Here is a 27,061-nt window from a genome sequence, read left to right as displayed (position 1 = left end):
AAAGTCTCATTTCTTAAAAATGGCTTCTTATGATTTGCTGCTTATATACATCCTATGACTACGTGCAACAAATTCAGGTAGTTCTTGTGTACAACACTTTTACATACTGGCACAATGGCTGTGACAAATTCATTCAAGTGGTTCTTCAGCGACTTGTGGAAAAATTAAGGCCCTGTTCACATATACTGTAGATTTTTGGGATTTCATGAAAATTCACTTCAATTCTGCCTGTGATCTCAAAACGCACTGCAATAGTGGGAAAACACACCATGCTTGTTCAGGTGCCATTCATTTCCAACGGTATCTAAATGCAGTGCAGTTCAGCCGTGATTGTTGCATGGTAAATCACACTGTAATCGCAGAAAAACACATGAAGCTTGTTGCCCAAAAGAAGCTCCTATTCCTTTTTTTGGGTGACAAGCTTAGCAATGGCTAGGCGGTTTGCTGAGGTAGAAGTGTGATTTATTGCAAGACAATTGCAGCAGAACTGCACCACATTTAGGTACCATTGGAAATGAATGGCACATGAACACCCGTGGCTCATTTTCCCACAATTACAGTGTATTTTTAAATCACAGGCAGAATCACAGCATTTCACAGTGGCTAAATGGTTAGCACTTCCACCTGGCAGTACTAGGGTTGCTCGTTCAAATCCCGACCACGGCACCACCTGCTTGGAGTTTGCATGTTCTCCCTCTTTGGTATGCAATTAGTGCACCATATAAGGCGAAGGATTGAGGTCCCCTCCCAGTTCTGACGAAGTCTGCGGTGATTGGCGGACGAAACGCGTCAACGTATTGACGTCACTACGCTCGGCGTCTTCATAGGGTGCGGCGCCCACGAGGCGGGAAGGAACGGCGGTGTCACAGCTCCCTGCTAGGAAGGCACAAGGCCCTTTGAAAACTACCATAAGGCTACTATTACCGCGGTTCGCAAACGGCAATCCCCTAGGGGAACATACCTTCCACCGGTGGCAAGTTATTTAAGCTTACAGCTGTTTAGTTCATAGGGCTTATATGGTGTTAAGAAGGCATGTCATATGGGCCTAATTTACCCTGTATACTCGGGGAATTTTTTGGAAATCCTCTCAGGAGGATAGTATACATGTATATATACGCTATCCTATTCAGGTATTACATGCTGTGACATAGCCATATCCTTATGAAACCGCAATAATTTTCTCTATTTGAGCAATTTTTGGAAACCCTTCATTGGGTATATAGACTCAGGTACTTACGGCCTGCCAATACATACTACATATGTTTGAAATCCACGTACTGTGACTACCTGGTTCTCCACCCCCATATGCACCTTTTGAACAAGCATCAAGGACCTGATCCTATTTCAAGTCGACGGGAGTCTTCTTGATCTTTATTGATGGTAATATACCCACATTGTGTTTTTTGTTTTCATGGTTTACTTGATGCCTGTGATCTATACATTCATTTTTTATATATATCCCCAGAATCATTTGGTACTGTGGACTTTGTTTCATTTGGGGTGGTTACCCAGGAAGTCCCTACATTTGAGAAGCGGGTTTGATAGCCTCATCATTGAGAAGGTAATAGAAGTATCCATTGACTTGTGTAGAGGGAGGCCTGGTGAGCTTTAGATGTGATTCGGTTCTTATATTTCTATACATACATTATGTATTTCTGTGTTCCAGCTCTCACATACCAGGAGGCTCCTGACGTACATTGGGAACATATCTGCTGAATACATGGCTCACTCTAATACAAGTTGGAAACTCATGGAAATCTAGGATAATTATCTTATTATTACCCTACATTGCCTTATATGGTACTCTATGTGCTAAGATGACCCCGTAATGAAGACGCCAAGTGCTTTTTAACATGATTTTATGTGTTTGACATGTTCACCGTGCTCATGTTTAACCTCCTTATGATCTATGTGATCAAATAAAGTATTGTTGGAAATTATTTTGAATCATATTACTCCGCGTGGATCATTTAGTAACCTACTTTCTCCAGGTAGGAGTGCTCTTGTCACACTACCATATTGTTTAGTATGCATTTTTCTGGGTTCATGGATCCACACTTGTACAAGTGAGTCGGAGATATGACAATGACACTAGCTATTTGTGTCATTTTGGGTGGCTTGTTTTTGTTTTATTTTTGTGACATGTTCTCCCTGTGCTTGCGTGGGTTTCCTCCGGGTACTCCGGTTTCCTCCCACTCTCCAAAGACATGCTGGTAGGTTAATTGGCTCCTGTCTAAAATTGGCCCTAATATGTGTATGTATGGATGTGAGTTAGGGACCTTAGATTATACATCCCTTGAGAGTTAGGGACAGATGTGAATGTACAATATATATATGTAAAGCGCTGCGTAAATTGACGGCGCTATACAAGTACCTGAAATAAATAATTTCTGCCAGAGATCCCAAACGCCAGATGTCAACTGGCCTTAAAGTCAGCAGCTACAAAAACTGTAGCTGCTGACTTTTTATAAACACTCACTGCGCCTGGATCCAAACCTGTCCTCACCCGGGCTGGGTTCTTTCCTGATCTTCAGTCCCCGACATTACCATTGTGTGCAGCCAGCTGTGACTGCTTGCGGCTTCACAGCCAGCTGTTTACTGCGAATGCTTGAGCCACGCTACGCTTTGTGAATGGCCAGACAGCTTTCTGGGACCTGTGACGTGCCACAGAAATCTGCGGGGAGCGTGAACTTCCGCTCGGATCACCTAGGCAAGTTGAGCATAAGTGAAAGCCGGTACCTGTCAAAACTGGGTTCCTGCTCCCTTCCAAAAAAAATGATGTGCCTAATAAGAAACAGGAGGAGGAGGGGGAGGAAGAATGTAACTTACATTTTTGGGTGAAATTCTGCTTTAAGAAATAAAATGATAGGAAAAGAGTAGGCAAAAAAAAAAAGAGACTGCTTACATGCTGAAGTAAATTGTGTCCCATGTGTAAGTATTGAAGCAAAGACAAGAGTCTGTCTGGGGTAATTCTGCAACAGATTCATATATACCTTACCAACAACTACATGAAACTGTTCCAAGTTGTGCAGTTTCTTGCACAGAAGGGAGTCCAATGAGTGTCTGTGATTCTGTTTATGAATTCTGAGGATTGTGTGTCAATTTTTCCAAGCAATAAACTAATTTGAGCATCACTAATGCCAACCAGGCCATACATAGGACATGGCAAACAATGATCCTGAAGTGTCAGTCAACGGGAATAGCCAGGATGCTGGTAGGCCCCTTGTAATTAATGGTTGATCTCTTGTTTGCCATACGAAATAAAGTAGTCATTTCACTGTGAAATTGTGAAACATTCTACAATTGTCACTGCAGCGATGAATAATCATTTTTGAATAAGTAGGACTTTCAGTCATCTATAATAAGCCATACATTTGCAGGTCAGACATCGAATTGAGCTTGAATATAAATGTGAAAGCACCCAGCCATACAAATAGATAACCTAACTTGAATTACAAAAAAAAAAGCATTTGTCCTCCATTTTCAGAGCTTGTTCAGTCATTACATATGCAAAACTTTATGTCCTGTAACAATTCCTTTGTCAATCATCTGCAATGTCTAGCTGGCATAGTGCCAGCACCTTGACCTAATTTCCAGCATTCACCTGGTACTTGTCCATCTGTTGTCAATGATCCAACACATCAACTTCAAGAATACTTATTGCAAGCAGGTACTTTTTCAAAACAATCTGGAGAGAACACTCTTCAAAATGGATTGCTTAACTCATTATACAGTGGACAGATTTAACACATTCACAGGAACAATATTTGTCAACTTTATTGAGAAATTGGCCATAACCCTAACATATATCCATGCTTTCCAAACAGTCTCTTATGTTTTGACATGTTTAAAACAAAATAATCCAGCTTGTTTGTATAAATTTTTTTTTTTTTACTAAGCCTTCAACCTTATCAAATGAGCTCAATTCTCCAAGCAAGAGTTCTCCTTGATCCTCTAATAAGTAACCCCAGGGCTGTAACCTAGGCAAGGCATATGGTTCCTTTAACTCCTAACTGAACCTTAAAAATATTAAATCCTCAGCACATTGAGCACAATAGGCTAAACACCCCCAGTAAACTATTTGGTAGAATTATAACCCAAGTAAGATGCCAGTTCAGATGACACAGCCATGTAACTTATGGTGCCTGTTTAGTTCTTGTCTGTGTTCACAAATATCGAACACTGGTCATCCCACTGTTGCAGCACATTGTGATAGGCTTTCTACGAAATTCCAAGATACAGTTTGATCAGTTAATCAAAGCTGTTTTGGTTAACCAAGCTGTTCTTGTATACCCTGACATGTCAGGAATTCAATCATGCAATTTTGTAAAGTTACTATAATCCTTTGCATTGTGTAAGAACTACCTGTAGTCCTACATATATTACTACGCATTCCACATAATCACAGATACAGTATTGTTCCAGAAAAATGATATCCTTTTCTACATCAATGCAATCCTTACATTCTGTTCTACACATTCTTCCCCTAAGAATCTGTATGCTGCCTTTTCCAAAATGAAAATAAAAAAAAATAATAGTAGACACGTCTGCTATTTAAGGACCACTAGTGCAACACATTTTGTTCTGATAACTGCATTCAGTTAATACATGTAGCAATAACACTTGGAATTTATTACATAAGCTTTTATTTATACAACCCTAATTCCATGCTATAAGAAATATATATATATATATATATATATATATATATATAGTTGTGTTCAAAATAATAGCAGTCAGACATCACTAACCTGATCAATCGCTGTTTTTGGTAGAAATGATATTTCTACATGGCAAATCATTTACTAGCAGGTGTAGTAGAGTAATAGAAATCCAACAGACCCAACAGTCATGACATGCATGCTGCTGATTCTGTGTAATTGAATCACTAATTGAAAGGGGCATGTTCAAAATAATAGCAGTGTGGAGTTCTATTAGTGAGGTCATTCATTCTTTGAAAAACAGGTGGAAATTGTTGCCCTTATTTAAGAAAGGAAGGCAGCAAATGTTGTACATGATGGTTACAGTGCATTTCTCTCGGAAATTCTGAGGAAAATGAGTCGTTCCAGACATTGTTCCGAAGAACAGAGTACCTTGATTAAAAAGTTGATTGGAGAGGGGAAAACATATAAAGAAGTACAGAAAATGATAGGCTGCTCAGCTAAAATGATCGCAAAGGCTTTAAAATGGCAACCAAAACCTGAAAGACGTGGAAGAAAGTGAAAAACTACCATTCGAATGGATAGAAGAATAGCCAAAATGGCAAGGACTCAGCCAACAATCAGCTCCAGGAAGATCAAAGAAGGTCTAAAGTTACCTGTGAGTACTGTTACAATTAGAAGACACCTATGTGAAGCCAAGCTATCTGCAAGAAGCCCCCGCAAAGTCCCACTGTTGAAAAAAAGACATGTGCTGAAGAGGTTACAATTTGCTAAAGAGCACATTGACTGACCTAAAGAGAAATGGTGCAACATTTTGTGGACTGATGAAAGTAAGATTGTTCTTTTTGGGTCTAGTGGCCGGAGACAGTTTGTCAGACGACCCCCAAACACTGAATTCAAGCCACAGTACACTGTGAAGACAGTGAAGCATGGTTGCGCAAGCATCATGATATGGGGATGTTTCTCATACTACGGTGTTGGGCCTATTTATCGCATACCAGGGATCATGGATCAGTTTGAATACATCAGAATACTTGAAGAGGTCATGCTGCCTTATGCTGAAGAGGAAATGCCCTTGAAATGGGTGTTCCAACAAGACAACGACCCCAAACACACCAGTAAACGTGTAACATCTTGGTTCCAGACCAACAAGATTGACGTTATGGAGTGGCCAGCCCAATCCCCGGATCTTAATCCAATAGAAAACTTGTGGGGTGACATCAAAAATGCAGTTTCTGAGGCAAAACCAAGAAATAGAGAAGAACTGTGGAATGTAGTCCAATCATCCTGGGCTGGAATACCTGTTCACAGGTGCCAGAAGTTGGTTGACTCCATGCAACACAGATGTACAGCAGTTCTCAGAAACAGTGCTTATACAACTAAATATTAATTAAGTGATTCAAAGGAAAGCAAAATCTTCAAACATTTTTCAGTTTATATAGTGAATGTTTGAGTTTGTAAAGAAGAATACAAACACTGCTATTTTTTTGAAAAGTCTAATATTCACTTTTCTTCAATTTTTGTTAGAGGAACACCACAAATTTGATATATTTTGATTTGGAATAGAATGTGTAGTGTTCCCAATGCATTTGTGTGTATGGAAATAAAAGTTATTAGAAGGATTTTGAGCTTTAGTCACTTTTTTCAACACACTGCTATTATTTTGAACACAACTGTGTGTATGTATATATATATATATATATATATATATATATATATATATACACATACATACATACATACATATATATATATATATATATATATATATATATACATATATACACACACACACACATACATATACATACACACACACATACATACACACAATATATATACATATGGACTCTGAGTGGTCATTTAGCCATGAGCAGTGGTCTATTTTTGGATATTAACCCCTTGGCGCCGATGTCACACAAATATGCGGACTCACAGAACTGGGCTTTTTCTGTGGGTCCACACATTTGCATACCTGTCTTTGTGCTGGAAGCGAGCCGCACAGGGTGTCACTGAGAGCCCCAGGTCCCATTCTAATGACTCCCAAGTCTGGGTCACATGATCGCTATGATAGCCTCTGATTGGATATCACAGTGGTCAGTCACTTAGAATCCTGCCCCCTACATAGAGGAACATTATTCTGAAATTTTTAGACACAGTTTTTCACAGATTGGTGAACCTCTTCCCATCTTTACTTCTGACTTTCTAACATACTCTTTTTCTACCTAGTCATGCCATTGCCCTTTTGTCAATTAATCTAATTAGTGGCAAAATGTTCTTCCAGCTCTTCCTGGTTAGTGCTACTTACTTTGCCAGCTTTTTGTAGCCCTGTTTCAACTTTTCTGAGACGTGTTGTGGACATCAATTTCAAATTACCATATTTTTTTTCTTAAAATGGTACATTATCTCGGTGTAAACTCTTGATATGTTTTCTATTTTCTGATGTGAATAAAATATGGCTTTATGAGATTTGTGAATCATTGCATTCTGTTTTTATGTAGATTTTACACATCATTCCAACTTTTTAGGAGTGCTTACAATAGTCACCTTTAACCATTTGACGCCCGGTCAATGGCCGTATGGCGTCCGGAAAAATGCACTAGCTTTCCGGGAGGCCGCCATTTGGCGTACTCCCGCACATGCGCAGTTCGCTCGCTTGTAGAGCCGCACAGCGGCGCGATCTGTCACCGGCCGTGTACCTCGGACATGGCAGATGACAGATCTGAGTATCGACCCTGTTGCCGGTACCATGTGACCTGCTGTGACCAATCACAGCAGGTCACATGACAGTTGTATACAATGGATGGCTTCATTCATGCCATCCATTGTATACTAGTGTCTAGCTGTGAATGGTCACAGCTAATCACATGCACATGTCAAAAAAAAACCCTGAATGAATTGATGTCATTCAGGTAAATGCTTGCTTATACCAAAGTAATTCTTTGCTATAAGCAAATTGTGTAAAAAAAAAATACTAATCACTTCCCCAAAGTAGTACAATGTTACTATGGTAACACTGTACTACTTTGGATATATAGTGAAATATGAAAATAAAATCTTAAAAAAAAAGAAAAAAAATGTAATAAAAAATTTTAAATTAAAAAAAAAATATATATTTTTTTTTTCACACTGTCACCAGTCAGTGTCCCTGATCACCGCCATGCCAGTTATATGATGACGATGTACTGCACTGGTGACAGTATGTAAAAAAAAATAGTGAAAATATTTTTCCATTTTCCGAAAAATGACAAAAAAAATACAACTTCAAAAAACTCGCCATGCCTCTTATGAAGTATGTCGGACTGTCTACTCTGCAAAAAGGGGTCATTTGGGGGATATCTGTACTGTTCTGACATTCTTGGACCTCAAGAAATTAGATTGGCTGTCAGTACTTCAGGACTTATCAATATTCAGATCTATACCATAGTTTGTGAACTCTATAACTTTCCTACAAACTAAAAAATACATCCTAATTTGGGTTATTTTCCCCAAAGACCTGTAGTAGAACACATCTCGGCCTAAATTTATGAAGAACAATTATTTATTTACAAACTTTTATGACAGAAACAAAGAAAGATGGTTTTTTTTTCAAAATTTTCGGTCTTTTTTTGTTAATTTAACAAAAAATAAAAACCCTGGCGATGATTAAATACCACCAAAATAAAGCTCTAGTTGTGTGAAGAAAATGCTAAAATTTTAGTTTGGGTACAGTGGTGTATGACCGCGCAATTGTCATTCAAAGTGTGAGAGCGCTGTAATCTGAAAAATGGCCTGGGCAGGAATTGCCCGGTATTGAATTGGTTAATGCATATGCTGTACATTTATTTATTTTTTTAAGTATTGCTGCTTTAAGCACTCCCTCCCTGAAGTGTTTTCCCGAAACACTGGCAATTCAATTTTTGCTAGTCAGCCTGGTCTACATGAACTGTAACTGCTGAAAAAAATGTAAGTAACGCAAGTGAAATAAAAAAAGGAATACATACACTATCACTGCTATTATTAAGGTGATCACTTCCTTTGCCCATGTTGGGCAAAGTAAGGAGGACACTTTATTTCCCCACACCCCTAGCATATATTCACTTTTCCTTGCTTCTGATTGTCTCTGTTTTGCCATGATGAAGGAAAGTCTTGTCCAAAATGACATTTTGGTGTTTACACATGGCTATACACTCCAGTGACAGCAATGGCCCAATCGTATTGTCACAAACGAGAAGGGCAGTGAGTCACATGCTCACACATACCCTGAAGTAGCAGGTATTCCACTTTGCTCCTGGAAAACTGATGGAAGGGGAGTGAGCACACAGGTGAGTATACGCTCCAGGAGATTAGGAGTCTCTCTTACTTTGCCTTTCACTGGCAAAGAAGAGAGTCACTTTGATACATTTTTATGATGATTGTTATTTTTATTCATTTTACCAGGCTCCATATTTTCCTCTTTGTTATATGGAATAGTCTATGGTTTTCAACATCTATGCCTCCAATCAGCAACTAGTGATCAGAGGAAAATGTGTCTTGCTTGATTGATGTGAACCCATCTACAATTTATGTACTTTTTGTTATTGCCCTAGTTTTTTTTTCTTTTGCTCATATCATTGGACACTGTACATTTTTCTCTTACACATTTTTGGTATTTGAAGGATGCTTACATTTAGGCTCTATGCACACTAGCATTTTTTTCTGCTCCTAGAAGCCGTTATCAACATTTTTTGTTCTGCTCCTAGAAGATGAATAGTGTTAGTCTATGTGTTCATGCACACTATTTTAGGATTGTGGCATTTTATAAGCTTCAGCATTCAGGAGGAGAAAAAAAATTGTTTTTGTAGAGTTTTTGGAAGCGTTTCTCCAGAATTTAAAAAAAAAAAATGCTGAAAGCTCCTTTTTTTAGTCTCCCCCCCCCCCCTACATGCACTGTAAAAATGATAACAAAATGCTAACACTTCTAAATGCTAAAATGCTACCAAAAAACATTACCAGGGTTTTTTTTACCCAGCTTCTTAAAAAAATATATGTTAGTGTGCATGGAGCCTAATACTGTATTCTGTGTATAATGTATCTTGGAAGCCTAAAAATATTTATTTAAAAATATATATATTTTTTAATTATTATTATAACTATATACAGGTCTTAGATGAAAAGTGAATAGAGTGAGTTGGATCTCAAGGGCACAGTGTCTGTGGGTAGCCCAAGTTGGGCAGATGCCTGCTGATGGGACACTGGGTTTAGGTACTACCATGCAGAGGTTGGGGTTCAGTGATCTTTTTTTCTGAGTAATCTGTGCCCAACAAAGCAGGCAGCAGACTCTGCCAAAATGCAGCTACTACTCCATCCATTTTTGTACTGTTTTCATCCTCATAGGATGCAGTATTTTCTACCAAGGCAATGCTACACACATATCCTGAGAATTATCATGTACCACTTTCCTCGCTGACTTGAATGCAGCGGAGAACAAAAGCAGCTAACGTGCACAATACCAATGTCCTTTCTGACACTGTATAAAGAGTTCAGCTGAAGACTGTCATGAGTATGTGTCAGTGTGACAGTAACTAAAAGCTGTACCCTGACATTCCCGTAGCCAGTAATTTAGTGGGCGATTACTCTGTATTAAATTACAGGCTCGATAGAACTGTTTAATGAGAACTAGATCCAAAAATAATTGAAATAAATTTGTCTTTGTATAAGATATAAAAAGATAGCACATCCATAGTATGCTCCTATAATGATGCCTTATTAAAACACACTATGATAGCTAATGGTCAAGAAATTCAGTTGTCAAGCTGTTACTTACCACTAAAGCAGTCTCTTGGGAACGCAATGAGAAATAGACATGTAAGAAGGAAACCGAACTTCATCCTATAAAAAAAAAATATATATATATATATATTAACGAACTGTATTTTTCATCAGTCATGATTATGGGTATTTTACTTATATTGTTTTGACCTCATGCAAATGCATTAATACATAATAATATAGTTACTTTACCATTTACACTATTAGATAGAAAACCTCGAGAATTTAGCGGTGCCACTTAAGGCTCGTTTACACTTAGGCGTCATGTACACTGCTGCACGTTTAGGAGCTTTTGGTGTTTTTCTGCCAAAGCCCCTGAAACGCGGCGTTTAGCGGTTGAGTGTTTATTCATTTCATTGGCCAGAATGCTTGCCAATGAAATAAGTCAACGTCCAAGTGCTAAATACGCTACCTGTTTTCACACATTTTGATGCATTTAGAATTTTTCTCCTGCCAGTAGAGTTAATGTCTATGGCAGTTCCAGTGTACATGTAGACTAACAGTTGGGGTCGGCAGAAGCAGGCAGAGTTTAATTGAAAAAAGAAAAAAAAACAAACAAAATAATAAGGCAGTCAGGAGGTGGCACGATTGCCTCCTGAACGCCTGAGCAGCTTCTTAGCTGCATTCTGAGAAGTGATCCACAGCAAATCACTTTTCAGAGCATGGGCTTGTGTAAAACTAGCCTAGTAAATTTAGTCAACATGACTGCATGAAAGTATTACTAGTCTAATTTTACACATAGAACAGCATTTATTTTTTAAAAGGTAGGTTTTTTCAAATTAGCTTTGGTGATTAAATTGCCATTAAATGCAGATCATTAAAAAAACTGTCAGTACAGTTAAAAAAAACAAAAAACTGGTTGATCCTGCTGTTCGCTGTCTCTCCCTCCTGTCCATGTCCCCACTGAAGTAGATTTTACAAAGCAATGTGCCAACACATTGCTGCCAAGCTACTGCACATGCTCAGTTTTCCGTGCATTTCTATGCTGAGCATTTCCTCCCTCCTTGTACCAAATCTGTTGCAATTGTTTATGGGATTTTTATTATTATTAATATTGTGTATATAAAAATAAATGTACCGTATTTTCCGGCGTATAAGACGACTTTTCAACCACTGAAAATCTTCTGAAAAGTCGGGGGTCGTCTTATACGCTGGTGCGAGCCGGTGTCAGGGCGGCACTTTTTCAAGGGGTGGCGCGGCGCCGCCCCCCCTCCTCCTCCAACGGACACTAAGTACAGGGGTGGGCAGAGGGGCTGCTGTACCTTACCTGGCTCCGGTCCCACGATGATCCGGTCCAGGAAGCGCGGCTGCTCCTTCTTTCAGTTCGATGGTCACGCGGCCGCTCGGCTCCGCCTCCTCACCAGTGATTGGGCACCAGCACTGGAAAGGCACACAGGTGACCAATCACCGGCGAGGAGGCAGAGCCGAGCGGCCCCACGAAAATCGAGCGGCCGAACTGGAAGAAGGAGCAGTCGCTCCTCTCCCCCACTGATACTAACGATGGGGCACTATTCCTCCTCCACACTGACACCAACGATGAGGCACTGTTCCTCCCCCACTGACACCAACGATGAGGCACTGTTCTCCCCACTGATACCAATGATGGGGCACTATTCCTCCTCCCCACTGATACCAATGATGGGGCACTATTCTCCCCACTGATACCAATGATGGGGCACTATTCCTCCCCCACTGATACCAATGATGGGGCACTATTCCTCCCACTGACACCAATGATGGGGCACTATTCCTCCCACTGACAGCAATGATGGGACACTATTCCTCCCCCACTGATACCAATGATGGGGCACTATTCCTCCCCCACTGATACCAATGATGGGGCACTATTCCTCCCCCACTGACACCAATGATGGGGCACTATTCCTCCCCCACTGATACCAATGATGGGGCACTATTCCTCCCCCACTGACACCAATGATGGGGCGCTATTCCTCCCACTGATACCAATGATGGGGCGCTATTCCTCCCACTGATACCAATGATGGGCCGCTATTCCTCCCACTGACACCAATGATGGAGCACTATTCCTCCCACTGACACTAATGATGGGACACTATTCCTCCCACTGACACCAATGATGGGGCACGATTCTTCCCACTGACACCAATGATGGGGCACTATTCCTCCCAGTGACTAATGATGGGGCACTATTCCTCCCACTGACTAATGATGGGGCACTATTCCTCACACACTGACACTAATGATGGGGCACCATCATTGGTGTCAGTGGGAGGAATAGTGTCCCATCATTGTTATCAGTGGGAGGAATAGTGCCCCATCATTGGTGTCAGTGGATGAAATAGTGCCCCATCATTGGTGTCAGTGGGAGGAGTAGTGCCTCATCATTGGTGTCAGTGGGAGGAATAGCACCCCATCATTGGAATACCATACCATATTGAAATCAAATCTGATGTTTTTTCATTTTTATTTTGTGTGCGTTGGAAGAGGGGTAGTCTTATACGGCGAGTATAGCTCAAACCCTATATTTTAACAGGAAAAGTAGGGAGTCGTCTTATACGCCGGAAAATACGGTAATAGGTCTTTGGATAACATTTAAGAACAACCAATCAAAAAATGTATATACTGAATTTATTTTTTAAGGTAATGGATATCACATCTGTACACATACACTGGAAGGACCTTTGTACCAAAGTGCTGGAATGTATACAGCTTCAAGCTCTGGCATTTAATACTTGAGAACGAATATATTTAAGATTCTGACACACAGCAGATGTTCATCATCCAATACTATCCAGTTTAACAAGTTCAGGTCACAAATCAGGTGCCTGTGGATTTCAAATAGCGTCAGAAGACATTTGTGTTACACCAGTATCAGAAGAAAGTTCAGATGGTCAGGCTGTTAAATTTACAATTGACCTTTCATTATTCTTATCTGTCAAGAAACGTGATCGACTGTTTTAATATAGGCAATGCCATTTTTAATTGTATGCCCTTTTTACCCTTCTACACTTGATTTGTGTCATTTTCAGACTATGATATTTTCAATAAACCTACTCCACAGAATATACTTGACTTTGGAGCTTGTGTTCACGGGACCTGGTATTTTGCAGCTGATGTCTTTGTGAAGCATTATAAAGGTTCACTGGCACTGTTTGGATCAGATGAAGCAGTGTTTGTTGCTGTAATGTAGTATACAGTCTTGCTGATATTTGCCAGATGACCCCAAGTGTTCCATTTCCCAGATCCAGATGCCCAGGAGTTGGTTTTGATATACTCAAATGCGCATTAGATTGCGCTTTCTGGTTAGTGCAATCTACACTCATTTTCAGCCACTGGAGTCACGGAGTTTCACCTTTATATTGTTATTGAACTTGAAATTAATCGATTTTACACCACTTTATGCACTTTATTACATCACAATTGGACGTTATTCACATTACTGTTTTTAGTGACCTGAAGCGCTCTTTTACACCATTTATTGCTTGTGATAGTATTAAGCAGCTGATTTATGTATTTATTCATCATCATCTTATTTAGCGCTGCATATATATGTTATGAGTATACAGTCTCAGCCCTCTCCCAGCATCTTTAGGATACTGAGAATGGAGCGTCGTGCCAAGGTAATATTACATGTGTGCATACCAGTTAGAAATACATCACCAAGTGGCTGCCCAGTGGCAAATGAAGAGAGAAGATACCAGTCCAGGAAAGTCAAAGAAGATGGAAGGGATGGGGACCACAAACCTGTCAGCAAGGGCAATTTGTGCATATTTGCACATTATGGCAAATGCTGCATTCCCACTATATTTCTACTTTAAGAGGTCTGCCCTCTCCTTCCTTTACTGTATGGTAAGTTATGTAAAGCTGAACTCTGGGAAGACCAAATATTGTCTAAATACAGATGTCTTGTGTATTTCTTCCAGATCTATGCAGTAATCCAGTGAAAAATGTTCCCTTTGTGCAGAAACTTCCTATAACAAAGACTAGTCAATGCTGCTCTCCCTTCCTTGTGTAGGGTGGTCTTGTCTCAGCCCCTCGTGTGGTTTTCTGCAGACAGCCTGCCTTCTCAGCCCCTCCCACAGCTCTGCTTTCTGTACAGGCTATGATGTCAATTACGTTAATATCTAGAATTATATCATTTGTGGATGTTAAGGAATATATTTAAAAAAAAAAAAAAAAAAAAAAAAAAAAAAGTATTTTGTACCTGGAGATCGTCTTTAATTGAAACAATAATGAATAGATCAGGGGTTGGGACATTTAATGTGCACATACCTTCCAGGCCAGTGACTCACTAGAAAATGAAAGCAAGGTATAGATAATAGTCTCAAAAAGCCTTACCTTTAAAAACACGTTAGCAGCTTCCATATTGATATCCCCTTTCACATGGGGCAGATTCTGTTCTGATCAGCAGAGGATTGCCTTACAGATCCCCTGCTGATGGGAAAAAAGCAGGAAGATGACAAATCTGTGTCTGCTCAGTTTCTATAGAAAGGACACACACAGAGCCCGCCCTGCTCTATGGGGATGGGAGTAAATGGACTCCACTGTCCTTTTATACCAAAATACTCTCCGATCCCCTGCCATTTTTTAGCAGACAGGATCGGCTGCAGAGGTAGGCAGGTTTAAACAGACAAAAGTCTTTTTACACCCACCTGTCCACAGCAATTCATGGACCCTCCAATCAGGTCCATCTGAAAAACTAACAGGCGAACCTGATTGGATCACCTGTGTGAAAGGGGCCTAAGGGGGTTTACAGCAGGAAGGCAGCTCAGAGCATATTACTTTACTGTGGAGAGAGAGAGATCAAGTAGTAGCACCTCCAACAGGGGTTGGAAATCACAAGAGTATAACCATGAATTTTTGGCTGGTAATAGACTTCCTAAATATGTGTTTCATCCATGGAGTTTTAGATCTGATGTTCCCCTTTTATAAAACAAATTACTGACATGTTAATCCTGTCACTGCTGCTAACAGCTACATCGGGGGCATCACTGGCATATACTCACTCCTTGCTACTATCATTTACATTTTTTATCCTCAGATTTCTCGTATAAGTGATCCAGGAGGCTGAAGAGCTACCTGACCACTTCCCACCTGACCCCCCTTTCCATCTTGACAGGATGGAAAGCAGTGGAAGAGGTTTGCCAATCCCCCCCATGAAGAATGACCACAGAAGTGGTCAGCTCTGAGCACACTTAGGTTCAAAGATGTCAATCTGTTTGAAGTTAGGTAGAAAATAAAAAAATGGTTAAAAAAGCAAATACAGTAAGAAAGACTGTAAAAGCCTCCAGCTCCCACTTTCACACAAGCACATGCATTGGGTGTGCACTCATTTGAAGACATTTGCACCACACATTAACTATCGCCATTCATGACAAAGTGGGAGGAATAATTATATTTAATTATGTACTGTTAGTGCTGATTCACATACGTGCGGAGGGGATTGAAGCTCAGGTTTCACAGCTAATCGATACAGTAGTGGTACAGCGGTTCAGGTCAGGTTTACATCAGGTTTAGGTCAGGATTTTATTCTGTTCACAACTGATGACGTGTACGGTTTAGAAATGTTTCCCATAGAAGTCAACAGACTGTAACCTGCACCTGAACCACACTGCTCAGAAAAAGGACATACGGTAACTCTTTTTCAATCCGCAATGAATCTGCACCGCCAGTGCACCAGACATATGTGTACAAGCACCATAGGAAGCAATGGTATTTCCCTTCATGTGGATTGGATGAGGTTCAAACTGCATTCAATCCGCATACAGTCAGGTCCATAACTATTGGGACATCGACACAATTCTAACATTTTGGGCTCTATACACCACCACAATGAATGGATTTGAAATTAAACAAACAAGATGTGTTTTAACTGCAGACTGTCAGCTTTAATTTGAGGGTATTTACATCCAAATTAGGTGAACGGTGTAGGAATTACAACAGTTTGCATATGTGCCTCCCACTTGTTAAGGGACCAAAAGTAATGGGACAATTGGCTTTTCAGCTGTTCCATGGGCAGGTGTGTGTTATTCCCTCATTATCCCAATTAATTACAATGAGCAGATAAAAGGTCCAGAGTTCATTTCAAGTGTGCGATTTGCATTTGGAACCTGTTGCTGTCAACTCTCAAGATGAGATGCAAAGAGCTGTCACTATCAGTGAAGCAAGCCATCATTAGGCTGAAAAAACAAAACAAACCCATCAGAGAGATAGCAAAAACTTTAGGCGTGGCCAAAACAACTGTTTGGAACATTCTTAAAAAGGAACGCACCGGTGAGCTCAGCAGCACCAAAAGACCCGGAAGACCACGGAAAACTGTGGTGGATGACCGAAGAATTCTTTCCCTGGTGAAGAAAACACCCTTCACAACAGTTGGCCAGATCAAGAACACTCTCCAGGAGGTAGGTGTATGTGTGTCAGAGTCAACAATCAAGAGAAGACTTCACCAGAGTGAATACAGAGGGTTCACCACAAGATGTAAACCATTGGTGAGCCTCAAAAACAGGAAGGCCAGATTAGAGTTTGCCAAACGACATGTAAAAAAGCCTTCACAGTTCTGGAACAACATCCTATGGACAGATGAGACCAAGATCAACTTGTACCAGAGTGATGGGAAGAGAAGAGTATGGAGAAGGAAAGGAACTGCTCATGATCCTAAGCATACCACCTCATCAGTGAAGCATGGTGGTGGTAGTGTCATGGCATGGGCATGTATGGCTGCCATTGGAACTGGTTCCCTTGTATTTATTGATGATGTGACTGCTGACAAAAGCAGCAGGATGAATTCTGAAGTGTTTCGGGCAATATTATCTGATCATATTCAGCCAAATGCTTCAGAACTCATTGGACGCCGCTTCACAGTGCAGATGGACAATGACCCAAAGCATACTGCAAAAGCAACCAAAGAGTTTTTAAGGGAAAGAAGTAGAATGTTATGCAATGGCCAAGTCAATCACCTGACCTGAATTCGATTGAGAAAACTGAAGGGAAAATGCCCCAAGAACAAGCAGGAACCGAAGACAGTTACAGTAGAGGCCTGGCAGAGCATCACCAGGGATGAAACCCAGCATCTGGTGATGTCTATGCGTTCCAGATTTCAGGCTATAATTGACTGCAAAGGATTTGCAACCAAGTATTAAAAAGTGAAAGTTTGATTTATGATTATTATTCTGTCCCATTACTTTTGGTCCCTTAACAAGTGGGAGGCACATATGCAAACTGTTGTAATTCCTACGCCGTTCACCTGATTTGGATGTAAATACCCTCAACTTAAAGCTGACAGTCTGCAGTTAAAGCACATCTTGTTCGTTTCATTTCAAATCCATTGTGGTGGTGTATAGAGCCAAAAATGTTAGAATTGTGTCGATGTCCCAATATTTTTGGACCTGACTGTATATGTGAACTGGTACTTAAGTCTAAACTAAAGAGCTGTAAAGGCTTGTAAAGTGTCACTTATGAACAACTTTCACCAATTACATGGGCAAGCACAACTTTCAGGCTTAACCCATTTGGTATCTATTTAGTCAGCACAACCTAATCTTTCATATATTACAAAATAAAATGAGCTATTAGACTGTTTGTGAGTACTGAAAATAATTAAAGTGTATTTTGTACTGAAAACAGATTTCGATTATATTAAACAGGAGCAAATTAGGCTTTATGCGCTCTGGAGGTTTTGCTATCTCTTTTTCCTCTAGGCAGCAGCGATTTGACAAATAACATAATAATTTATTCTGGTCATTGAAATGAATTAACATTCAAGTGCTAAACACACCTAGGTTTACAGTTTACAGATGTAAAGCGGTTTTTTCTGCCAAAAAGCTGCTGCTTCTGGACACTGAGCTTAGAGGCAGGAAAAAAAAATACCAGATGCTCCTATGAGCAGCAGGAAAAACATCCAGTGTGCATGAGGCCTTATAGTGTGATACTGTATTACCAATTTATATTACAGGGTCTCTTTTTAAGAAAATATATGTTTTGGGCCTAAAATGTGCATTTAACATGCATGAAATCAGGTATGTACAACTGGTAGCAGCAAATTACATTAACAGCTCAATCCCACCAGAATTCATTGTGGCAAACCAATGTTCTATGCGTGTTTCCTGGTCCATGTTCAGAACGAACTGGGTATGTGATCTGCTGCAGGTGTCAAAGTATTCCTAACACCCCAAACGCAGAACACAAATGCAGTGCATTTGCCTGCACTGGATCACATGATACCCTAGTACCATGCGATCCGTTTGCAATGCATTTTTATAAGGAGTGCATGCACTACTTTTGATGTGTTTTGAATGGGCTGAAAATCGCACCACACTAATTCACACAGGAATGCAGACTGCATTCTTGTGCAGTTCAAGTGTGAACCAGCCATTAAGTGTTTTTTTTATTGTTTACAAACTATTTTATTTTTCAAGAAATAGACTGTAAAGTAGCATTACAGCTTCAAACAGTATATAAAAACAGAAACAAGGCACAACTGAAATATGCATGTCAAAAAGTACAATCACGTAAGGTAAAGAGAAAAAGAAGAGAGAAAAAGTAAAAAGAACTTAAGTACATGAGCAAAATAAATAGAAAAATATACAGAATTATTCAGCTACTGACAGAGTATCTCAATCAATCCAAACATGGGTGTTTCTTAATCATGTAGTAAATGCCCATGAGTCTTCCAAATTTCCCATTTTCTATCAAATAAGTGCATCTTGTCCAGTAAAGTTTTAATTAATTCTTTCCATGAGCATCACAGCATCCATCCTATGCAGAACAGAAGCCAATGGTACTGTGAGGGACTTCCAGTGTAGGGCAATAGCCCATAGGGTGGATATACAAATGGTATGGATTAGCCTCATAACCTCAGTCTGAACTCCCGAGATATGGCCTCCCAGTAGGCAGGACTGCACAGTCAGATGCACCAGAACCCCCGCCGTCGCAGAAGCCACCTCCGAGATCCTACGCCACACCAAAGAGAGGCCCGGACAGGTCCAAAATGTATGCACAGAGTACCTGCAAGGCCGCAGTCACAAAAACATAGGTTAGATGTGTTCGGATACAAGACATGTAGCCTGGATGGGGTATAATACCATCTGGTTAATACCTTGAGGGCTGTCTCACAGACTGAAAGGGATCTGGAGCTCTTACATATGTTATCCACCATGGAATCCCAATCCTCATCTGAAAAGGTGATGCCAATGTCAGTGTCCCATTTTTGTCTGTAGAGAGGGGGTGTGGGAGAAGAATTAGCCAAGAGTTGACAATACACATCTGAAATAAGACCCCTGCCCCTAGGAGAGTCACGGCTAATACGTTCAAAAAACAAAATCGGAGATGAAGGTACAAGGCCAAAATGTGAACTAAAAAAATGTCTCATCTGTCGATAATGATGATATTCACGAAGTGGGATATCAAAGTGTGTGCGTAACATCTCAAAGGTGATATAAGATCCTCCTCTTTGAAAATCAGATAACCTAATGAAGGATCTATCATACCACCAACGAAACGCCTGCGGAGATGAAAAAGCCGCAACAAAATCCGGGTCACCAAAAAATGCTGTACCCAGAGAGATAGAGGAGATCAGATTTAATCTAAGTTTATATCGAGACCAAAGCATCAATGAATGGTCCACAATGGAATTATGGGTCTATAATGAGCCATTAAGTGGTTTTAAAGGCTGAAGGTTTATTTTACCTTCATGCATACATCGTGTCCCAAATTATTATGCAAAATCTATTTAAGTGTCACAAAGATTAAATATTTTGTTTTTCAGTTTAACTCATGGATGGCATTGTGTCTCAGGGCTCTTTTGATCACTGAAAACAATCTCGGACACCTGTGATAATTAGATTGGCCGGTGAGCCCAATTTAAGGAAAAACTACTAAAGGAGGGTGTTCCACATTATTAAGCAGAGCACCATTTTCAAGCAATATAGGGAAGAAAAAGGATCTCTCTGCTGCCGAAAAGAGTGAAATAGTTCAATGCCTTGGACGAGGTATGAAAACATTAGATATTTCACGAAAACGTAAGCGTGATCATCACACTATGAAGAGTTTTGTGGCTGATTCAGAGCAGAGACGGGTTTGTGCAGATAAAGGCACATTGTGGAAGATTTCTGCCAGATCCATGCATCTGATCAAGAGAGCAGCTGCTAAAATACCATTACATAGTAGCAAACAGATATTTGAAGCTGCTGGTGCCTCTGGAGTCCCACGGACATCAAGGTGTAGAGTCCTCCAGAGTCTTGCAAATGTGCATAAACCTTCTATTCGGCCACCAATAACCAATGCTCACAAGCAGAAATGGCTGCATTGGGCAGAAAAATACATGAAGACTAATTTTCAAACAGTCCTGTTCACTGATGAGTGCCGTGCAACCCTGGATGGTCCAGATGGATAGAGTAGTGAATGGTTGGTGGACGGCCACCCTGTTCCAACAAGGCTGCGATGTCAGCAAGGCAGTGGTGGAGTCATGTTTTGGGCCGGAATCATAGGAACAGAGCTGGTCGGCCCCTTTAGGGGCCCCGAAGGTGTAAAGATGACCTCTGCAAAGTATGTGGAGTTTATGACTGACCAATTTCTTCCCTGGTACAGAAAGAAGAACTATGCTTTCTGTAATAAAATCATCTTCATGCATGACAATGCACCATCTCATGCTGCAAATAATACCTCTGCATCAATGGCTGTTATGGGGATAAAGGGAGAGAAAGTCATGGTGTGGCCTCCATCCTTCCCTGACCTCAATCCTATTGAGAACCTTTGGAGCATCCTCAAGCAAAAGATCTATGAGGGTGGGAGGCAGTTTACATCCAAACAGCAGCTCTGGGAGGCTATTCTGACATCTTGCAAACAAATTCAAACAGAAACTCTCCAAAAATTCACAAGTTCAATGGATGCAAGACTTGTGAAGCTGCTATCAAATAAGGGGTCCTATGTTACAATGTAACTTGACCTGTTAAAATGTTTAAAAAGTTAAAATGTTGTTAAAAGTTTGATTGAAATAGCTTTTGATTTCAGTAAATATGCTGCAAACACAACATATGACAATTTTCAGTTCTTTACAACCTATAAAGTGTTTTGAAACTGTGCGTAATAATTTGGAACAATGCATTGTAAGTTTCTTATGTTTAAAAAAAATACTGTTATCATTAGGAGGTTTGTTCAATAAAATGTGAATTGTACTCTTAATAGTTGATAACATGAGAATTATGCTGTTATTTACATCAATTATTTAGTTAAATGAGAAAAATATAATTTGCATAATAATTCGGAACACGGTGTAGAATGTGTGCTGCACCCCCACAGTCCCTGTCAATCACAGCCAGTGAGCCAATGAGGAGTGCATGGAGGCGGGGCTGAGGTGCAGCGCTATGTGTATAGAGCAGGGCTCGGGAGCAAGCATGCACCAGTGCCCCATAGCAAGTGGCTTGTTATTGGAGGCACTGGTCAAGAGGGAGAAGCCAGGAGCGCCGCTGGGGGACAAGAGAAGAAAAGGATTGAGGCTGCTCTGTGCAAGATCATTGCATAGAGCAGGTAAGTATGACATGTTTATTATTTAAAAAAAACAAACGGACGTTTAGAATCACTTTAACCAGTTTCCTGACGCCCTATAGCAGAAATACTGATACAAGGCGGAAGGGCTGCGCAAACTCACGCCCTACCCGCGCCATCATTGGTGGCTACGGAGTCAATCACTGGGTCCTGGCTGGCGATTCTATGCCAGCTGGATTCCACCCAGCGATCGACGAGCAACACTGACAGTGGAGAGACCTGTGTGTAAACAATACAGATCTCTCTCCTGCCAGCAGGAACATGCAGCTTTGTATTTCTCTGCATAGCAGACAAATACACAGCAGCATGTTTCCTTAGTAAAACACACACAGCACATGTTGTAAAAACACAACAGCACACAGTTAACCCTTTGATCACCCCAGATGTTAACTCCTTCCTGCCCAGTGTCATTAGTACAGTGTCAGTGCTTTTTATTAGCACTAATCATTATATTAGTGTCACTGGAGGTGTCAGTGGCAGCTAGTCAGTTCCCACCCAGTGTCAGAATGCCTGCCGCAGTCCCCATATAAGTCGCAGATTGCCGCCATTACTAGTATAAAAAAATGAAATAAATAAAAATTCCAGTATATATACACACCACCATTTGTAGACGCTATAATACGTAAATCAATTAATTTACACATATTGGGATTTTTTTTTTAGCAAAGACATGTAGCAGAATACATTTTGGCCTAAATTTCTGAAGAAATGTGATTTAAAAAAATTTTTTTACTCGATAGATCTTATAGCAAAAAGTCAAAAATATATATACTTTTTTCAAAATTGACTGACTTTTTTCGTTTATAGCACAAAAAATAAAAAATGCACAGGTGATCAAATACCACCAAAAGAAAGCTCAATTTGTGGGGAAAAAGGACCTAAATTTCATTTGGGTGCAGCATTGCATGACCGCGCATTTGTCAAAGTAATTACGCAGCGCCATATCGCAAAAAATGGCCTTGCCAGGAAGTGGGGTAAATTCTCTGGAGGGCAAGTGGTTAAAGTCAGAAGGTTTATGCATGCCATATTAGTCCACTGTACTGGGGTTAACACATGCGTAATATTGTATGTTGTATAAGGGCAGCCTGTTCCAATGAACCACAACGGACAAAAAAAAACGTGCATGCAGAATTCTTAGGAGCACACAACATGGCACCTCAGAATGCTGCAACATGTTTCGCTGCAATACAAGTGCACTGAGAAGATACATTTTGGTGCCATCTAGAATGAATTGCACTGCATCAGCTCATATAGCACACATTACCATGTGCTGCAATAACACATGCACTGTCATACGTTACTATAGTGCGAGGGTGTAAACAGGGCCTGCTTTAATTTGTTTATAATATCAAACAGCAGAAATATTTACAATGCCTATAACATGATATCTTATCTATTACTGTATCTATCCCTCAGAATATGATGCAAAAAAATGTATTAAGGTGTATGCATCGTTAAAAAGCAGACAGCAGTTTTGATTTGCAGGATTCATCCTGCACAGCTTTGTATAATTACATTCTATGCCCTGGAGTGTCAGGGCCAAATACCCATGAGAAACCACAAAGGATTCACACTAATTCCAGACCTAATATAGGTCACTACTTTTGGTTACAGAAAATAGGAGTGCAGGAACATGTAGCGTTTCTCCATAGCCGCAGGATAGCAGTTAATGGAACCCTTATCAGTAAGATAGATGTCCTTTTACCAGGGATGCGATATGACAAACTTGCCTTGGTTTGTTTATCTCCTAGTGCAGACTCTTTTCTATACCTGACAAAAAGAAACTAGCAATTCTTTTATGTTTCTTTACGATTGTTCAATAAATATAAATACAATTCTGTACAAGGTGAATTTTATGAAATATCGTACTGTGGAATTTAAAGAGGTCCTGGCATAAAAAAAAATTTATTCTAAAAACGAACATGTGCACTGATTTGAGTACAGCAGATATTATAATATGTACACACTTTGCAGATTATTAGCACTGATCACTGTATTAGTATCACACCTCCACCAAAGGCAAGTTGCCAAGTGCACCTTGGCAGCAGCCCTTGTTATATGTGATGTAAGCTATCCTATACTTTACAGGTAGTTGCTGTACTGTTTGTGAATTTCTGGGGTTTCTATGTTCCAGATTCGCAAATTTCTGTGCAGATTTACCTGGGAGAAATTTGATGAAACCATTATGTGCTGCATGACCTTTGAACTATGGTCATTAGGCTTGGAAGGACCAATAAAGCTGGCCAATACTTGGATGAAAATTCAGCTGGTTCAGCAAGGACCAGCCAAAGTTTGATCCATGTATGAGCTAGCTGGTTGCACACAAGTCGATCTTGTGTATAACCAGCCTGTCAGGTTTTTTTTGATCAGCTAAAGCCTGCAACATTGATCATTCTGCTAGTGGGGTAGGCTCCCTCCCAGCAGAATACAATAGCTCAATAGCAGTGATTCCTTCATCAACATACTGTGGAATGAACTCGGTGAATTAAAAAAAAAAAATTAAAAAATGAATCACATATGGCCTGCCTAAGAGGGCTATTTGATAAGCCAGTCCCTTCACTATAAGGTCAAATGCACACTAGCTATGCAGCTTTGATTAAAATAATAACTTGTGATCCTATCCTGATGGTCCTTGCTTAGGCACTTGCTGTTAAAGAGTGACAGCTGTCTCCTAAATGTGCTGTCACCCTATCATATGGCCCATCTTGATTGAGACCACCAGTGGCACTGCCAGTGCATATTCTGCAGGAATGGTACCACATTTTCACTATTCGTAAAATGATCAAGTCCAGTGCAATTATCTGTAGCTGATGCTGGGGTTAGTGTATTACGAAAGGAAATAGCTGAAAAGGGCCGGAGGAGATCACCAGCACCAAGATGCAAAGAAGGGTCAAATGAAGTGAAAACATTTGGGATATATGGCATAAATATTCCTTTATTCTTAATGGAGACAAGACCCTTTGATCTTCAGAATTTGTTCAGAAAGCTAGTTCTGCTTTAGTTCTGTTATGCATTCATTCACCTACACTTCCACAACAAGACACAAAAAGGAGACAGAGTGGGTTGTGTTTTGTGATGTAATATTTTGTATTGTCTACTGCCATGACTCACTACTGTAAAGCCTAGCTTCACATCAATGCAAGTGCGGGATTGCGTGTAAATCACATGCGTTCCTGCACCCACAGAAAAATTGCGCTGCTGAGTAAAAGATACATGGATGTGCCATTCATTTCTAATGCCACCCCCATGCAATGGAAGAGACAGAATAATTTCCCTTGTGCAGAAAGGCATAGGACCATGTGATTTCCATGCAGCTACATTTAAAAAAAAAAAAAAGGTGCAGGGACCTTTTCATTGTGGGTTCTGCAAACGTGCCCTGCAAGAAAACCACAACAGTGTGAACCTAACCTAAAAAAGACAATTTACTACATTTGTTTGAATGCTCATCCTATATATGTGTTATGTGTCAACAGTTTAAGAAAAAACAAAGTTAAGCCATGGTAACTGTATATGAATCACAGTGCTTTTCAAAGTTACAGCCTGGATTGGGGCTTTAAGCATCTCATCTCAAGTGTAATCTTTGCAATTTTATCTTTTCTACAGCGCTATTGTTTTTTCTTTAAACATGTGTTATAAACAAGCATATTCTTTGCAATGCTCTTATATAGTCAAATAAAAGTTAAACACGATTCAATAAAGTCTCTCTATGCATATAAAGTGTCCACATGCTTCCAATTATTCACAGTATATTGCACAACGCCTTCAAACTTATTAAAAAGTGTCCATGCTCAGAAAAGTACTCCATTTCCAACAATCAGTGCCATAGTTTCCAAAATCCTCCACCATAAACACAGAACACTCACCAGATTTATATGATTACCTATCAGAGGAGAGTCAAACAGTGCTTAGTATCATGGATAACCACCATCAGCCTTCTTCTTGGGCCAGCTGTATTCCTTCCTTTTAAATGTCTCATACAACATGTAGGTAGAGATGGTGGGAGACTATCATAGTGTGAAATCTTTAAAACCTTTTATTTATTAAAAACCACTTCCACAATGCCTACTCCCATTGTTAGCTGCATACCCTTGCACCAGGATAAACATGCATGTTACATAAGCATAGGGATAACACGGATCTAGCTCTAGGCTCTCTCATCGCCACCTTGCCCTGTATTAATCATTTGCCCTCCAGAGGATTTACCTACCTTCCTGACCAGGACATTTTTTGTGTTACGGCGCTACGTTACTTTGACTGACAATTGCGTGGTAATGCAATGTTGCACCCAAATGACATTTATGTACCACAAATTGAGCTTTCTTTAGGTGGTATTTGATCGGCTGTGCAGTTTTTATTTTTTGCGCTATAAAAAAAAAAAAAAATCAAAAGACTGATAATTTTGAGAAAAAAAATATTTTTGACTTGTCCAGTAAATATGTTCAGAAAAAAAAAAAACGTAAAAATCTAATTTAGTCATGAATTTAGGCCAAAATGTATTCTGCTACATGTCTTTGCTAAGAAAAAAATTCCAATTCATGTAAATGTATTGGTTTACGTGAAAGTTATAGCGTTTACAAATGTCACCCCCTACCAGGAAATGCAAAATCACATTATATATATATATATATATATATGTGTGATTTTGTGCATCCATTCCACCCTGTAGCAGTAATTCTGCTATAGGGCGGATGGGAAGTGGTTAACCACTTCCGGTACCGATGTGTGGGATGACATCCCTTCCTGCTACGACCCGACACAGCATTTCATCTTCCTGACGTTCTCAAGAGGCACAGTTTATGGCATGTTTATCTTTTATACAGCACTATTGTTTTTTTATTTAGAGTACATAGAAGGGATGATATGACTAGTATAGCACTTGGTACAGCAGCTGTGGTGAATTAAGGGGTCACATCCAAAGCACTGGTTCATATTATTTAAATAATCTTTGCAATTTTTCCTTATAGCGGAGGTCCTTCGTCCCCCTTATTAATTTTGTTGCCCTTCACTGAACACTGCTCTAGTGCAAAGACATCTTTCCTGTGGATTGGTGACCAAAATTTAACTGCATATTAAAGATGAGGCCAACC

General features: G+C 40.0%; 1 protein-coding gene across 2 annotated transcripts in view; it reads right to left on the bottom strand.

Annotated features, from left to right (window-relative positions):
- The window catches only part of IL1RAP (interleukin 1 receptor accessory protein), a 302,078-nt gene that overhangs the window by 125,873 nt on the left and 149,144 nt on the right, over positions 1–27,061 (bottom strand). For both annotated transcript variants that reach the window (XM_089680156.1, XM_089680155.1), the window contains exon 2: positions 10,447–10,511. In XM_089680156.1, the coding sequence (XP_089536282.1) occupies positions 10,447–10,510 (64 nt within the window). In that variant the 5' untranslated portion in view covers position 10,511. The remainder of the gene's footprint in view (positions 1–10,446; positions 10,512–27,061) is intronic.

This window comes from Staurois parvus, unplaced genomic scaffold, assembly GCF_062004578.1.
Source record: "Staurois parvus isolate SC_StPar_1 unplaced genomic scaffold, SC_StPar_1.0 ptg000235l, whole genome shotgun sequence".
Classification (NCBI taxonomy): domain Eukaryota; kingdom Metazoa; phylum Chordata; class Amphibia; order Anura; family Ranidae; genus Staurois; species Staurois parvus.
This window is presented reverse-complemented; position numbering and strand designations above follow the sequence as displayed.